Source organism: Limanda limanda, chromosome 13, assembly GCF_963576545.1.
Source record: "Limanda limanda chromosome 13, fLimLim1.1, whole genome shotgun sequence".
NCBI lineage: Eukaryota > Metazoa > Chordata > Actinopteri > Pleuronectiformes > Pleuronectidae > Limanda > Limanda limanda.
In genome coordinates this window covers 9,374,150-9,392,823 of record NC_083648.1, presented here as the reverse complement: position 1 = coordinate 9,392,823, position 18,674 = coordinate 9,374,150, and the positions used below count along the sequence as shown (strand labels likewise).

The 18,674-nt window shown below is 42.4% G+C and overlaps 1 protein-coding gene across 1 annotated transcript in view; it reads left to right on the top strand.

The window, feature by feature from the left end:
- The first annotated feature begins 229 nt into the window (after nucleotides 1–229).
- b4galt2 (UDP-Gal:betaGlcNAc beta 1,4- galactosyltransferase, polypeptide 2) overlaps nucleotides 230–18,674 on the top strand; it is a 96,902-nt gene continuing 78,457 nt past the window's right edge. Inside the window, exon 1 of the mRNA XM_061084828.1 lies at nucleotides 230–578. Within this exon, the coding sequence (XP_060940811.1) occupies nucleotides 230–578 (349 nt within the window). The remainder of the gene's footprint in view (nucleotides 579–18,674) is intronic.

The window sequence follows — 18,674 nt, the reverse complement described above, 5'->3', positions numbered from 1 at the left end:
AGCTGATGCATGGAATCTGGGTACACATAGAACAAGCTGATTCTTCAGACTCTATCTTCCTGATTGAGCCCATGATTCCTGCAGAAGTTGGGTATCAACCAAACCCATGTTGCTAACAGAGATCTAACAGCAGCTCATATTGCCCACACAGTCGTTGCTATGAGGGCATAACCCCGCCACGCCTGCATTGTCGTGGCTGGCCGTCGCAGGACGGTCACCTTCCTCGGCCATGCCCCGGCTGATGTTGGGCCGGACTCTGGAGCGCATCTGTAAAGGCGTCCTGCTGCTCTGCCTGCTCCACTTCCTCATCATGATGATCCTGTACTTCGACGTCTACACGCAGCGCTTCGACATCTTCAGCCGCTTCAACAATGGACGCAACGGATCCAGGAATAACATCAGCGGAGCAGCAGGGAGCGGACATCATTATTACTATTTCAACCTCTCCAGGCCGAATGCAACGTTAGCCAGCTACCTGGCCACGGGCGAGCAGCTGATGCCGAGCGCGCAGCCGGAGCTCAATCAGACGCCTTCGCCCAAGCCGCTGCCGCCGTGCCCCGAGAACCCCCCCGGCCTCGGTGAGTAATGATCTCACAGAGTACTCCTCCACTTCCGCTACCATGTAGAAGTGCCTTTAATAATGGTTTTGTTCTGAATGTGATCATCACAAGAATTATGTTATAACAACACAGGTACACATAAGTAAACATGTTTGTCCTGTAAACTATAAGTGGAACAGTTTCACTACAGGAGCAAGTCGTCTCCCGGTTTTCAGGCGAGCTGGTTGTGTCGATCCCGCAGTGAATTTAACAGTCGCATCCATCAGGGTGACGGCTGGAAAGAAAGCTCAGTCTGTGCTGAAACTGATTATTAAAGTGGACATCTGTGCTCTACTTGAGGCATGTGGCACTGACGGTCCTCAGACATATGGGATAACATTTTAAAATTCTTACGACAGGCTTGCAGGTGGTTCAGGTCTTTTATTGTTGTAACTCATCTTTCACATGGAGTCATAAAAAATAGGAAGTTGCGGTCTCGCTCTAGTTTTTGTAACTTTGAAAACATGGCCCTTTTTCTCATATTTCCCGGACCTACATTACCTGTGATACATTTTTCTGTATCCAAATGGAAACCAGGAGGGTTTTCTCCTTTGGTCTTGTGCTTTGCGTACACTCCTACCTTCCATTCTCAGCTGTACATTCCTGTTGTACTTTGTTACAGCCATTAGAAAGTCATATACAAGTATTTGATGTGCATGAATGAACTTGAGATGAGTTTTTTCTGTCTTAATCACTTTCTCTCCTGCTGAATCACCTCATCCAATGTCCTCTTGGCTTCATTTGTCTCTCCTTTCGGCTCGTTGTATTTGTTTTTACACCGTATTGTTCGGCCGATAACGTAAACCAGGAGGATTTGCACATCATTGATTATTGTAATGAATAGGCGAGATGAGACCGTGATCTCAGCTTGATGCTAGAGGCTACTATTTTATATGCAGGAAATAAATGCATCTCCAGTCTTTTTCCAATTAAGGGGAGAGGAAATGTAGCCGTAATTTAGTTGTCCCCCCCCCCCCACCCACCCCCGGTTCTGCCCGCAACATAAAACGGATTTTATGTCAACGATTTACACGGCAGTGTTTCAGCCTTATGGACTCACAGCGGAGCTATTAGCAGAGATTCATGCGGCCGGACCAGTAAGCACACATATACAGGAAAACACGCACACAGAAGCACAGGTACACACCAAAGCTTCTGGAAGATTTCTTTTCTGTTAACTTCTTCAGAGACTCTTGTAATCATCTGCATTGAATGTATGAGCCAACGCAGCACTTGGAAAAACTGCCTCACTTAAATGTAAGGCAGAATTTAAACAAGGAAAAATGGAAGCCCTTTATATAGCTGTGATAATTGATACTTGCTTTAGATAATTGACTTTTTTGCAGCAATTTTTCCCATAAATTTCTGTAATTATCTCTGTGTATTCATATGATTAGTTTATGAACCAGAACTACTAATGCACTGTGCAGTGTCTGTATGTGGTATATTCATCAGTGAAAAGCTTTTGAAATAACTAGCAGTGACACTGAACACACACACACACACACGCACACACACACACACAAATCAAATATGATCGCAGTATAAGTCACATGCTCGGGTCATTAATACCTCTGGGGAAAAAGGTGTATCAGTACAATGTGACATGTAGACGTGAGTGTGCACTTATGAACACACACATTCCTCATTATCATCAGTATCCATCCACCCAACAAATCAGAGGTTGATTGAGTCACACTAAGCCTGGGGTTTGCTAAATCTATAATTACACAGTGGACACGCACACACGCACACACACACACACAATCTCCCTCTTTGCTCCCTGTCATGAATACTCCCTCATAATGTTTTCACAGAAAGGAGGAACTAACTGCTATCATTATTTCACATTAGCTAAAGTACAGGCCTGATCTGCTTCCTTTTTCTCTCAGCATTGTTATACCAGTCTACTCATCCTGATACCAGTGAGGCAAAAATAAAGATGTCATTTGGCATATATTTAATGATTAGAGAAAGTATTTAGTTGATTTTAATTAAGTAAAAGACAGGATAATGGAAAAAGCTAAATTGCGCAAATCACATTTGTTCAAATATAGACTATTTAAGTATGAAAAAGGGTCTTAGAGTAAATAAAAAATAAAAAAGCCTGTTTCTTCTCTAATTAGTTACAGATGATATTCTGTATTACAACCATCCAGAAATCTCTCAGTACTGTATTAGCATGATGCGTATTGAGATATATACAGATGATGGAGTCTTATTCTCTCTGCGTTCAGTCGTTAACCGTGGATATTTTTCCTTTATTTGTCATTCCAACATAGCCCAGTGTATTCAAACAGTGTGGTTGTTAATATAACAGATTCACATTTCAGCAAAGACTTTTGCTGATGAAATGAAAACATGTTTCTCATTTTCTCCCACCTGTTCCTTCTGTAAATGAGCTCTGCAAACTTAATCCCGTGCGAGCGGCGCATTGTGGCAGTGTCAACGTTTTTCTCTTTACTGATTGCTTTTCTCATTTGATAATGAGGTCTGTAACGTGCTGTGAAATCGGGAGTCGGGAGATAAAGCCGTCAGGTTGATTTGTCTGAAGCCGGGGAGCGCTGATTCCATTATTTGGCCGGGAATTGGCTGTCACTGGCTGCTCTGGATTTGGCATTCATACCAGGCACAGGTGTACTCTTGTAGCTTATCTCAGCCTTTTTCTGTGTGATGGAGTGGCTGCCTGGGGCCTGTAATGAGCAGCAGGACAGAGAGAGGAAGACTGAGCGAGTCTGTTTTTCAGTCACAGGTGCAGAGAAAGAGGGGGAGAGAGAGAGAGAGGGAGGGAGAGGGAGAGAGAGGGAGATCTCATGGATGGTGGTATGATGGTTGGTATGAAGTGAGAAGGACGGAGGTGGAATGGAGTGAAGGAAGTAACAGCAGGTGGAGAGGTGAGGGGGTGTGGGAGAAAAAGAGGGGGACCTTGAATGGAGGTGCACACACACACACACACACACACACACACACACACACACACACACACACATAGACACACATGCATGCATATAGGAAGACAGAGAGAGAGAGAGGAAGCCCTTGGCTTTCCCAGAACACCAGCTGACAGGTGCTGCCTGTATGAGTGGCTACCGTCCACAGTTTATATCCTGGCTGCATGTGTGTGTGTGTCGGTGTTAGTGACATGTGAGACATACAAATCAGCAGCTCATCAAAAAAAACTGTGACCGAGGTATTGACCAATGTTGGCAGAAGCAATGATCTTGTTTGTCATTTAAACTCTGTGTTGCTTCTAGTTCACAGTGGACGATGAGACCAACTTTAATGTTTGGTCCTGATATGCGAACCAATATAGCCGGTGATGCTCAGACATCTTTGTGTGTGTGTGTGTGGGGGGGAACCCTGTTATTTATTCTTGCTATTAATCACTGCCTCCTACACAAATCACATGTGGATGCTTGAGCACACACACACACACACACGCACACACTCACACTCAGTGGGTGTTTAGAAGCTATTTTACAGGCCTGGTTTTAATTGGATTCTCTACAGGGTTTGATTCCCCAATCAAATGTAATTAGCAAGAATTAACTGTCTTCTTACATTGTGTAAAAGTGCAGATGCCTGGTGTAGAGCAGGATGCACCTGAGCCGCGCTCATCCAGACAGGCACGGAGACAAAGACTGAACAGAAGTGTTTCTCAGTTAATCTCAGCATGATATGTGCGGCATGTCGTAGTGCACATTCCTTATGTTCAATCCTGACATCTAATTCCCTGCAGATCCTATATTAACTGTAAATCCTGAAATGTTTGCTCTTGGGAGTCATGTTGTCAGAGGATGGAACTCAAACGCTGCACACGTCATTCTTTGTTTAATTACTTTCTTTGTCTTGACATGTTCATTTTCTTGCGCCTCTCTCTCCAACGCTCTACTCCAGCCTCCGTCCCTGCAGGATGGAATTTCACAGCCTGCCGTCACCAAACCAATTCGCGCTTCAAATAAGTTCTTGAGTTTCTTATCCTTGTCGTGAACCAGCTGGAAACTGTAATTCCTTCAGTGTGATGTCCGCGGTGAGTTACCTTCCCCGTATGTAAGGAAACTAACAGCGGCTCAATATTGAAATGCTGCTGTATCACAGAGCAGCTCATCCATCAAGTGGGGGTGAGATAGTCTGAGATCTCACTCCAGAGATCTCGTCTTTGCTGCTTCTGCCTCTTTCATTCAATCATTGTCAAACGAGTGCAGCTTCTCTGAGGTTTGGAACAAAGGTACGATCAACTGAGAGCTTTGCTTCATCCCGTCCATGTTGAATTGAACCTTCTCTTATAATTTATGTCATTAGACTTGTATCACTTACTCTTATGCACACATACTAATGTGAACGATGGTAGAATACAGTGAATATATTCCTGACATTAAAGGATGGAGTTGAATGAGAGGGATGATTGTGACTTCCTCCTCCTTGTGAATTGTTGAGACTGGTCTACGACATGTGAGCTTGGTGCTAAGGCCGGAAAACACTGAGCCTCTGACAGAAACAGGATTAATACACAATGCTGTGACTTTCACATTGTGGAACTAACATCGACTCTGGTGAGATATATATTTATAGACTCCTACATTCAGGAGCCAGCTGGGATTATTTGAGAGTTGGAAGGTGTGAAAACCTTCACTGAAACTTTCCTGTGAAGACGGTCGTGCCCACAGGGTCAAGGTGGTTGTTTGTGGTTTTAAATGATTACTTCCACCAAGAAGGTTATGTTTTTGTTACGTCAGTATATATGCAAAAACAACTAAACTGGTTTCCACAAAACTTTGTGGACGGATGGGACATGGTGGAAGTTTGCTCTCACATGACTCATAATTTGATGTAATCTTTTTTTTACTTGCCGACATATGCACATGCTTGTAACCGTGGTCAACAAATGATTTGTGCACAGTATGCGTCTCTCATACACATTAAGACATCACCTACCAGACAGGTGAGAAATGGCCGTGGAACTCCTGTGGTGCCAAATTCATGAAAGTAGCTTTGCTTTTGAATTCCTGCAGAAATCGCATAATATCCTGTGGCTGTTCTGCTTTAACTTCACATCACAGATAAAGCTGAAGAGTCAGATTTTAACTGAACCGAACTGAAAACCACATTTTCAAGCTGGATGCATCTGGTTGTTTAGGCTGCACCAGAGTTTGAACATTACCTCTAACACCAGTCTGAATAAAACAAAATGCACCAGACATAAGTGTGAAAAACACCCTTAATGTGTTGTATTTCATGATAAAAACAAGAATCACCTGACGCACTAAGATGCTTCTAATATTCTTCAATAGTGTTATGTTATAAAAAGAAAGTTGTCCAAAGGTATGCACTTGTTTATTTGATAAACTTAAACTATTCAAACATCGTGTATTTGAGTCTCATTTCCAGAAACTGCTGTTGGTACAGTACATCCAAATCTTCCTGTGCAGCCCATAATATACCAGTGTTTACCTGTTTCTGCTCAGAGCTAACCAGTAAATCACGCTGGGGATGAGGTAATTCACGTAGACTATTTAGAAAAATAACCTGGAGACGAACAGAAGTGTAGAAGCTCAGGATTCATGTGTCGTGCGAGAGGTTTCCCACCTATCGCTGTGTTATTAGCCGGGAACTAGCATCAGTCCAGTGAGAAAGGAAAACGGCCTATTTTCCTCACAGCTTTCAATCAAGCCAATAAACAAGGCCGTTCTCTTTGCCTTGCACGCCCACACAGCGAGGAAACCAATGCAGCCATGGCTGCTGAGGCAAAGGGCTCTTGACAACATAATGGCTGCCATAACTTAATTAAAATAGCCCTGCTTCCTTTATTCATTGACGTTCACTTGTTTCTTCAGGCCGTGCTGTGCATGAGAGTTTCCATCCACGAGTTTGAGCGTCCATCAGTCTCTCAAGATATCTGGCTATTACACGTTTGTTTGTGTTATCCGTCTTTCCTCGAGACTTATTCGCTCATCGTTATCCTCTCTACTCTGAATATAAACAAGCGATTGTGCAGCATCAGCGACGTCTGTGCTTTCACACAGCGAAATATGAGCTGCGACTCATCAGTGTGTGTCTCGTCTGGAGCGACCGTCCCAGAGACTTCATCACCTCCACTGATCTTTGTGGCAGACGGCAGAATTAGTCCTTCGCCGACATTGTGTGGAGTCAGGGAATTTGATGCGGCGCTACAGAACGAGAGAGAGAGAGTTCACCTTCAGGACTCGGAGTTTGTTCTTGAATGGGCTCGAACTGGTGTGTGTTACAGCTGTGTGTGTTTGTGTCTGTGTGTGTGTGTGTGTTATTAACCTCCCTGCTCTTCTACAGATGAAGGCTCCAACCTGCACCAGGTTTTTTCTGAACTTGAAATCTGTTGGACAACCATTGCGTTGAGATATTGTTGTTAACTTCTGGCGTGTAGAAACTGTCTCCACTGCTGCTTCACATTTGTTTGCAGTCTGAGAGAGCAGTAACCGAGCCGCCCGTCCTAAACCTGACAGACACTCCGTTTTTCCGGGTTGTCCGTCTGTCCCATTCCTCTGAACACGATATCTCAAAAATGCCTTGAGGAAATGTCTTGAAATTTAGTACAGACATTTATTTAATGTGTGTGTGGTCTTGAAGGAGTAATAAAATGTTCCTCATTTCAGTTCTCTCGGTGCAGAGTGGCTATTAAGATGTGTGTGCTAGAAATAAGCTCTTCAAATGATAAATGACATAAAACACACATGCCTCCACACGACGTGGCGCGCGCTCTCTGTCTCTGTCTCTCACACACATTGCTCTCTCTCTCAGATCTTGGATTTTTTTTTTCTTGCTCACAATCATAAAAAAAATGGAAGATGAGATGGAAAAAAGATTCTGAAGAAAAACAACTGCTGTGGTTTAAATTGAAAACACAACAACACGGCAGGAAGCAAGTGAACAAAAAGATTACATTTCTGAAAACGGAACAAAAAACAACACATTTCCATAGATAGAATCTGAATGTGAAGATAACACGAACCTGGACATGGTCTCTAACAGAGAACATATTCATTCTGTACATTTTTGTATATATATGTTTTTCAAAATAATATAGAAAATACTAAACCGCAGCTTCTGCTGCAGATGGGAAGCTCCTGTGTCGGCCTGGCAGACAAATTCAAGTGTCGACTCATCAGCCCAGTTTATTTTGTCAGTTCCTTTTCCCTCATTTTTATTGCACTTTATTGCCTTTTGAGTTTGGGATGCTCTTAACCCACTGAGACCTGAGGCGCTGTCTATTAAAGGATCCTAAAACCCAAGCATTTGAAAACAACCTCCTAAATCCTGAGGGTTTCCTGGAAAATGTAACGTTCTCTAAAGTCTTTACTCCTCAGCCTCTGAAGCAGATGGAAACATGGGATTCAAAAGACATCTGAAAGCTTTTATTGTAAACCGCTGCCACTGTTGAGTTTATTGTGTTCACTTGGACTTGAGGATAAATTGGAATTGATTTTGTTGGTCATAGGTCAAAGTCGCTCCGATGCAGTAAAACATGTTTCAGTCTTTTAATTTTCACAATTTATTATACATTTTTAAAAAGGATGGAATAATAAGGTGAAAGGTCAAGTACCATTCTAGTTTCTAGTTTATATATATAGAAATCTATCTTCTGTATTAATTCGATCCTGAGTATAAGTATAAGCACTGAGGGAATTGGCCACGTCCACAGTCACATCCGTGTAATTGTGTCTTTGTGTAATTTACGTGTGCATATATATGTCGCGCTAGCAGCGGATGGCTTGAAATGATCAGAGGGATTTGCTGACATCCATATGGGATAATCCCTCAACCTGGTAATGCAATAGGTTTATCTGACCGGTCATGGGGAGAGGAGAACGGCGCCATTGTCTGACGATTCGATCATGACCCACAGGTGCAACACAGCACGCTCCAGTACCTCAGCACTACGCCACCTTTGTTCGACTTTCTGTCACGACAGGAGAAAGTGGGCGGTTCACAGCTTGGAAGCAGTGAATTAAGAATACAAGGTGCCCAAGGTCAGGCAACTGTCTTTGAGCACAAGGACACATGCAGAGAGGATTGTGTTGAGTCTGAAATATAGCTAAATAAATATATAGATATTGATTCAAACAGTCGATCGATTTTAAGTGGGTCACGTTTTGTTCTGTGCCGTGGCTCAGTGTGATTATGTGTGAACCATGTAACTGCACTGCAATGTGAGATAATAGTGTCTGTATTTGAATTGCACATGATCTCATTATCTATTGAGGAACTTCTCTTTTCTAATGTTCTAGTTTCTAAGTGTTTTCAAAGCCACTCAACCGCCCCCTGAAGTACAGGTCGTAAACCCCACCTCCTCCATGTTAGTGAATGGGACATTGTTTCTGGAATAGGGTTTCTCTCACTAAGTTTTTTCTTTATCTCATTGATTGTTTGTCCATGTCAAATTTTTTTCTGGTCACTTTGGTTTTATTTGATGCCCAAAAAAATTGGGTGAAACGCCATGATTGGCATCTGAAGCTGACAAGGGATCGGCCGAGTTTGTATATGGGCGGGACCTCGATACCGGGGCTACATCCCCCGATCGCTACTGCTCCAAGATGTTGCTGTTCGTATTCTAGAAAAGTCTAGCTTCATTTTTGGATATAGGGAGGAACTTAATTCTACAGTCTTTCGTCCATACTAAATTCTCTCAACAACTAACTGAAAAATACCTAAATGGCTGCGTTTGCACGACAAGAGGCTCAACCTCTCTCCAGGTCACGTGTATGATACAATGCAAATAAATGTGAATCTAATCTAGTACTGTATAATATAATGACGTTTCCACTCTAAGCTGCTAATAACCAGCTGCTAATAATCAAATGTCAGTATTCTGTCACCTACGAATGGGAGCATGGTAAACATTATACTTGCTCACCAGTAGTGTACTAAGATTGTCTTTGTGAGCATGGCAGCATTGCGGAGTGCAGCCTCACTGAGCAGCTCGTTGTATCATCATTAAAACCCTTCAGCTTTGTTTAACGGTTTGACATATGAATATGAAATACTCCAAAGTGTAGCTACAGGCATTGTGTGATTGATGACAAATATCAGGCATGAAGCTGTTGTATATGCCTCTGCCTCACGGAGGATATAAAAAAACACACGTTCCGATATATTCATGAGCTCAACCTGGTTTGATCAGCGTGATCTGAGGGAGCAGGTGCAGCACCAGAGCACCAGCAGGGGATAAGGGAGCTAACCCAAAGTCAAAACTCGTGTTTGGATCAATCTCGTCACGTTGCCGAAATCCCTCGTGCACTCCTGTCGTTACAGGAGAGACGATGAATCCACGAGTGGGCTGATGTTTTGTCATATTTTGTCGTAAGTGGGTGGATCCTGGTGCTTTCGACGAGGGATCTGCTGCGTCTAGAAACGAGCACTCAAGGCGGAGTCTGTGCATGTATTCACGCGCTGTGCGGAGGGTTGCTGCTGTATTATGCAGCCGCTGTTCCAATGTAAGGTCCCACAGAAACAACTGCCTGCATGTAATCTCTGTCAGTGGTAAAGAACTGCAGGGCACTAGTTATGTAACCTTGAATAGGCATGAAAAGTTGATAAATAATTTCTATCTGTAGGTCTATAATATCATAGAGATCTAAGCCTGTGAGGCGGTTACATCACCGCACTAAAGACACACACCCACTTCCATATATTGTTTTATTTTTGTGTTACTGTTACTTTCTCTTGTTTTAACTGCTGTTCCATTTAAATGTTTTCTTTATTAAGCATTTTGTAGCTGTGTTCAGAAAAGCGCTGTGAAAATACAGTTAACTATTAATCTAGCTAATTACCTGCCCTACTGTGTTTCATACTGTTATCTCATCCATTTAAGTCCTATCTGGTGTATCTGTACATGTTTGGTAATACGTGTTTAATCCAAGTGTCTTGCCGACTGAATCGCATCCTTTTAATTTGACAGGTAGTAATTTTCTGTCTTCCTCCATCTCGGTCACATCACGCTTGTCTTCTCCATAATGCACAACTCCACCGTGCCCTGCACATGAATAGATAAACCTTTGGCCAGCCCGGCAATTCAACAAATTACCATCACAATTTAATAATGCATGCCGGAGCAGAGATGAACGGCTGCCGTGGACCTTCATGCCAGACCGATTAGGATTGTAAGAGATTTGATGTGGATTAGTTAAAAGGATTATAACTAGTTGTCGTTTCACCAGTGGACTAGAAATAAAGCTTTTGGGTATATTTGGAATGTGAGTGAATGGGATGAACCTGGAGAATTCAGATTCGAATAGAAATGTCACTTCGTCCTACTGTCTCTATTTCTGTCAACTGTGGTGTGATGTTTCATTGTGCTTTTGCCGCCTACTGCAAAAAACGCAGCCCTCTGAAATTCCTTCTGGACATTTACTACCTTCTCTTCTAATTTCGTTAAACATGTCTTTAAAATGAACTATAAAGTGGTTTGAATAAGTCTCATGAGACGACTGAAATCTGGCACAAAGGCTCAAATCTGTCGGCTGTTATTCGCTCAATTGGCCATTCTGTACAGACATCCCCTTACGTCCTGTAGCGCCACCATGAGGTTGACGTCTTTGGTGAGCGAATCGTCTCTTTGTTGTTATGTTTGTGTTCCTCCCTTCATTGTCCAACACTTTTGTGTCCAAATAACTTCAATCCCAGTAGCCTCAGCTGTATTTTGTGTTTAGCTTTGATTTGATTACCTCGCTGCTAGCATCCCTGCAGACTCTTCTGGAACTTTTGCTTTTGTTTCTGTAGTTATGACTGTCAGTCCAAACCAGATTGCAGTTTTGCATATAGCCATAAAATGAGAACAAACCCCCAGGTTAGTCAAACTCATTTGGACACAGCTACTCTTCGAACTGTTTGGAACATTCATTACAGTTTATAGGCCCTGCAGCAAGTTTAAAGTTCGATACTCACACTTGTTGTGCTATGACTTTTGGTTTCTCCTTCAAATAACGTTTTGATTTTCAGACTAAGATGTTAGATTATCTGATTAATTGTCTTACTACTTGTTTTATTGGCCTCTATGACTTTGTTTTACTGGAGTTACCAAGTGACTGTAAATAAAGATGGACTCCAAACTTTCAGGAAGAATTAACCCTCTGAGAAAAATGGTGTACTTTGAATTTTTTGTTTGCTCCATGCCCCATCCACTAACATTAAGAAAGTGGGATTTATTACCTATTCTGAAGTTAACCACCAGGTGGCGATTAAGACACTTTGGCTTCACTACTACTGCGTAAAATATTAGTCTTTTGGCGTGTACTTTGATATTTTAACTTTTGTCAATGTCCCATCTACTAACAAGGAGAGGGCATGTTGGTAGGTGAGTTATGTGGTTGGCTATACTTCCGTCAGCCACCAGGGGTGATCCAGACGTTTTGGCTTAACTTTGAAGAACCTTCCATTGTGTTACCATAATTGCAATGATCACCTGTATGACAAAAGTAATACATTAGCATATTTCAAAGTTATTCTCACCATAGAGATATCAATGGATACTTTTGAAAATATAAAAGTCATAAGTTGAAGAAACAAAAACTTATTTCCACTTTTTACGACTCGACCATTTGTAAATGTGTTACAGCCATATTTAGTCTTGAGCTGCAGTGAATCTACACAATAACAGGACGTGATATATGAGATCAGATACTACATCATATCTTTTGGTGCTTCATGTTTCATGTGAGGTGCGAGGAAGTCTTCCAGGTTAATAATGGGCAAAGGAGGAGGAAGAGACAGAACAAATGAGAATGGGGAGCAGAAAATGAGCTGGGAAATGAAAAGATAAGTAGAGGGAGGGCTGGAAGAGAAAGATGAGCTGATGATGAAGAGATAAAAGATAAATAGAGGAGTTGGTGTGGAGGACGAGAAAGGGTGGGGGTTGTGAGAAGAAGGCGGAAAAGATGAAGAATCGGGGTGGATTGAAGAAGAAGAGTTTAGTATGCCAGAGGCAGCGGCGCTGGGGAGAAGCCACATCCTCTCTGGGGTGAATAGATCCATTTAGTGGGTTCGGTGGACACACACATACACACACACACACAAACACACACCCACACATGGTGAGGATATTACATACTAAAATTTGCATAATCCATCCTGTATGGAGAAGAATCTTTGACATCATAATAAGAACATCGTTTAACATATAGACATTCATTTTGCAGCTCATCTAATCCTCTTCTTGAGTTTTTAGTTTAAAAGTTTCAGTTACCTTTTCCCATGTTTGGAGTACTTCAGTATTTTACCTGTTATGTCATCTGATGAATCATCTTAATAGAGCCGTTGAATGCATTAGCTAACACCTCTATTCAGGCTTTTAGGTGACTCACACAAATGTCCAAGTGAGGGGGAAGAGTGTGAAAGTTGATTTATTTCACTATTCAAATTATTCTGAGTTGCAGGACCTAGTTTGGTGTGTCATCTCCACGGTTTGAGGGTTTGAAAAGCACTCAACAGGTCAACAGACGTCTGGTAAATTAGTTGAATAGCAGACAAAGTGGCTGCAAGAGTCAAAAAAGCAAAAAAAAGGCGCTGAACAAAGTTTAAAACTCGAGGCTTCAAACAGCTGCTCATGAACCAATGGGCCTCGTCGAGGGCTGTTGCCTTTGCCCTTAATTCAGTTAAGTACCCAGCAATAAGTTTGAAAGATAAAAATGGAAAAGGGAGGAAACAGGAGCTGGACTTCTGTTATCCAATTTAAAGTATCAAAGTAATAGGTTTCATTTAGAGTTTGAGTGGTCGTCAAGGCTAAAAAGCTCTATATAAATACAGACAATTTACTTTTTCAATTGGTTCTGATTCTTTTTATCAGTTGCAATTAGAACATAAACCCAAATACACCTATCACCTACATTTCTAGCAGTTGAAGGCTAAACGATTAATTTGTCTTTAAAGTAGGGATGGGCATTCGTATAAAAAATTTCTTAAGTTAATGACGAATTTTCGATTAATCATTAATATTTTTATATTAAAATTCACTATTTATAGGCTGTTAAAATGCAGTGAAAATAGAAAAAACACAGCGTGTTTCCTCATTGATGTCTTTATTACAAGATGAACAGTTCTTGTGGCAGTTAAACGGGATCCGTTCAATGGTTACACTTGAAAATATGCGCTGCTGTACTTTTCAGCCCCGCCGAGAGAGCAGCTAGCCGCTGAGAGCTAGCTCGATCTGACGGTTCTCGACCTCTCAGTCCAGTGGTTGTCACGTCCTCACTCCCGGAACCCCTCCACCAGACCCGGCTTTTTTCCGGGTCCGAAGGGGCTAGCCTCCACTAGCTCCGGGGGCTAGCTGCGGAGCTCGGCTTCATGTCTGCACACGGACCCTCAGTCTAAGGAGAAGGGAACCCGTACAGACCCGGTCTAGGTGAGGGGTTCCGGGATTGATGACGTGACAACAACTGGACTGAGATGTCGAGAACCGTCAAATCCATCTAGCTCTCAGCGGCCAGCTGCTGCTCTCTCAGCGGGGCTTGTAGAGTATAGCTCCGGGCTGCTTCCTACAGCTGTTAACATCGTCACTGTGCTGCGTTCAGGCAACTCGGATATCCCGGCCTCCTACTTGAAGAAGAGCAGTGGACTCCTCATGCGCTCATGGAGACGTATATCTTCGCAGTGTTGGCAGTGAACGCAACATAATTTCGTCGATGACAAAATAATTTCATCGACGAAATTCTTAATGATCAATTAATCGATCGTTGATTAATTATGCCCATCCCTACTTTAAAGACTAGATTCCATTTAGTAAATCAGGTCAGGTTGGAGTTTATCGCAGCGGGTCTCAGGTACGAGCTGTAAAATGCACAAAATGTCTATTCTTTTTTCTTTTTTTCAAACGATTATAATTTGCTGGTGTACTTAAGCGATGACTGATAGCCAGGCTGATCCTGGAGGATATGTCATCAGCTCTGATCCGGCAGGTTGTCAATCATCTCAGAAGCAGGATGAGATTTTTTTATGAGGTGAAGCCAATGAAATCTAAATCAATTCTTAAAAGCTATTGATCCTCGTTTTGACAGTGGCTGTTATTTGACCGGTCACACATCAGACACAATCCATTTTCTTACTCTTGCAAAGAGCTTTTAAGTGAGTCAATCTTGACAATCTTGGCATATTCGTCACTTGTTGAAACCAGCAGAAATAATGTTTACTTAAAATTAGCCTCCGATACATTTTCTGTTGTTGATTGATTGATCAATTAATCACTTATCATTTCTGCATTGATGAGACGATCAGTCTGCTGGATTGATATCAACTCTGTAACTGACCTTTTTAACGATGTTTGCATATTTTCGAGGCGTCCACTTTAAATACAGTTTCTCTGTCAGTGTCATAACAAAAAATCTGTATTTCTGCCATCGGTACCATTTTTTCTCCCGAGCTGCTGACTCAGTTCCTAGTGTCACAGCGATCCCCTGACCTCGTGTTGCTCTATCCACAAATACGCTGAGTCAAGGTAACGGCTGGAACTGTTTTCCAGAGAGAAAACCGTCGGGTCGGTGCATTCGTAGTCGGAAGCAGTTTTAGCATTTTTTCACTCTGCTGGAGGAGTGTGTTGCATATTGTATGAATTTATGTGTCGGTGTAAAAAGCAAACGACGCAGCGGCAGTAAGGGGGCGATACCACAGATTGACAATAAACGGTTATGTCGTGATGATAAAACTGACAAACAGTCAGTTGCATAAAGTTAATGACACATTTTACTCCTTCATTTGAAATGACACCGCTCAGTTAAAGTGCATGTTTCATTTAAAGAGTGATATTTTCCCCTTTCTTCTCATTCACAGCCCCTCATTCACTGACGGCCAAATGTATTTAGATGAGAAGGAAATTGTAGGCGCAGGTAGAAGTTATTAAAATATGTGAAGAACTCTGACTGTGCAGTGACCTGCAAACAACCGATAAACACCACTTCCCTCCTCATACCTCCGCTTATCTCTCAATTTCCTCCTCCAGCCAGAGTATTTCTTCATCAGGCTTCATCCGCGACTCCCTGTGGTGCTAAATTATTGTTGGGGAGTGATTAGTTGAGGTAATGTTAAATACGTCAGTGTGAGATTCATCGAACTTGCTCCCAGGCTCCGTGCTGCTGGGAGAAGACACGTTAAAGGTCCGTGTGCCGTGGACGAAATTGCCGTTCATTTAAGAAATATTAATCTTATATTTAATGTCTAATGAGGGAGGCAATTATTTAAACTGTCATCTTTATCGCCAGCGAGATGACACGTGTCGGGGTTGGACTCATTCAGGTCAATATTTAACTGATTGATCAAACGTATTGTACGTTTGCTTTGCAGTAATGACTCATCGTAATGTAAGGAGATTAGTAACACTGTAATGATTAATGAAGTGCATATTAAAAAGTATTGAAACAGACAGAGAGAGGGTCAGAGATCTGGCTACCTTGATACATAGGAAGAGATCTGTTTCATATTCTGAACAAAGAAATATACGCCTGGAGAAAAAACAACCTTTATTGCGTCTCTTTCTTCCAATAAAGGCAAAATGCTCCTCAACAATATCCCCCCGAAAAATTTGGCTAAAATTTTACCTAAGTTTCAGAAAAAATGCGAAAAAAAGGCTGAACCGTTTTGTCCTGATTTATTCATTTGGTTATTTAGTCTGTTTTCATTACACTTTGTTGTTGTTTTAATCGATCAACATTTGTCACCTCAACCCAGCATAAAACTTTTAGTACTGCTGGCTTGAGGTTTGTTTTTTCCATTTGCTTTTTTAGTTTTCACTCAGATTTTCATGCTCATACTGAAAAGATTCCTATTGTGCTTCCGTGAACGTCAGTCTCTGTGGTTAAAGAAGCCCAGGTGACTCTTTCACACATATATTGGTATCTGCGTTTGCTGATATGAAAACGATAAAGAAAAGATGTGCGTTCATGTTTACTGAAAAGGTCATACGTCTAGTTAAGTGTACTGAAACCATCCATGTGCAGAGAATACGATGCTGCTGCAGCCAAAGAGGGTTTCGATCCAACAGCAACATGAGAGATGCTGCTCGACTGTTTCTGACTCGACTCAAACCGAAGTCGGCACCTGTGACCTGCCGCTGTTCACGTCACCTGTTCACTGTGGCTGCCACTTCTTATCCCACGCTCCCTCTCAATATTTAAAACTGTCGGGTTCGGCTTCTTCTATTCCATGTCAAGCTTTACGTAGTCAACAGGGATCATTGTCACTGATAGAATTCGGCACAAGTGCCTTTCACTGCACAGTCTCCACAAAGAAGTACTTCATGTAAGTGCAGAGTCGCTGCTTCCTCTGGAGACCGGAGGCTCACTGACCTCACTGTCAGTCAGGCATAGACACACACACACACACACATGCACACACTCACACACGCACACAGACAGACACACACACAAGGTTTTATGTCAGTTCACCTAAATATAGAGTTGAGGTATTTTTGTGCTGTTCAATTGCTAGACAAAAGCAAAAGTCCCAACTGAGACTTTTACCCTTTAACCCTCTGTCTCTGTGTGTGTGTGTGTGTGTGTCTGTGTGTGTCTTTGCCTGACTAACTCTCTAACACACTCACACACACACACACACAGACTCCCTCAGACAGTAAGAAATCAATGCGCTGAACAATCCTGGTACTTCCCTTGAGTTAGTGTAGGCTGTCAGTTCAGGTTGATGTTATTTAAAGGTTCGGCCTCTTGATCATAAAAAGCATCATGTTTTCCGTCATTTCTTTATTTATTTACTTCCTTTCAGCTACTCTGGGACTTTTCTCCGACTTTACACATCAAGGTGCTCTCCATCGATTTGATTGATCGTACCTTGACGTGAAAAGAAACGCCACCAAAGAAAAAAACCCAGCAGCAACGTGGTCTTTTATTAACTTCGGGTGGATGTTAAAGAACCATTTCTCTCGCTGTCATCTCATCCTAAGATCTCCTCGCGGTGGAATTCTAAGCTGCCTTCGCCCTTTCTTCAGGCTTTGGTTCGGGAAGACGATTTGCATCGGGAGCATTTCATCATCGTGGCATCATCTGACCGCGCTCGGGTTTGAATGTGTCAGAGTCAATTAAAGCTCACGGAACCAACCAGTGATCTCCGAGATGGAATCTTTGATCAGTCGTCTGTCAGTGCGAGCAGCTGTCACGTGCAGTGATGTTTTATGTTTCATCCACATTTAAGATGCGATTGCAGTGCATGCACATTAATGCATGCTTTAAAGTTCTTGTGTTGCTTATGTGGCCAGCTCGCAGTCCTCTGCCAGCTGTCAGAAAATAGCTATCTAGAGGGATTGTGTCCCAACTGTCTCCTAAACCTCTTATGCCTCCTGTCCCCCTGCTGGTAGAGTTCAGTCCCCCCCCCCCCCCCCGCTGTGCCCCCTGTCTAGTTTATGTTGTAAAGCCTTCACGTTCCCTGTGGATGATCAGCCGCTGTCTCTTGACAGTAGCCTCTGACATGTGCAACATTATTTAATCTGAAATTAGCCTGCAACATGCTTGACAGCCGGGGGTTGTTTTTGTCATTTTGAGATGTTCAGCACGGGGAGCGGAGCAGCTCTGGTGTGTGTGAGGCAGCAGGTCCAGTCAGCCTGGCATTTGAGCTGATTAGAACTGATGCAGCTTAAAGCGTGCGACGTGGAAACAGCATTTACAAGTCTTCGATGACAGCAGAAATTGGACTTTAATTTAATTTATTTTTAATTTGATGTATTTAGTGTGCAGGATTTTGGAAAGGGACAAATATTTGATGAGTAATGAGGCAGCAACATCCACAGAGAAATCCACAGGCAGATAGGAAACTCAAAGTGCTTAACAATACAAGGCACACATTCATTCAAAACAGGAAACCTTGGGATGCACACTGTAAGAGCCTAGGATCGAACCAATGACCTTCTGGGTAGTGGATGACCCACTCTACCACTTGAGCCAGTACAGAGCTGTACATATTTAATCTTCACCTCAGTCTACAGGGTTGCCAACTCATCCTTCCTGCCTTCCATCCATCCAACCAATATTAGCCAAATAATGAATTTCCTTGTTTATAATGTGAAAAAGGTGAAATGTGTCCATCAAAACCAGCCAGACCTTCAGCAGACAT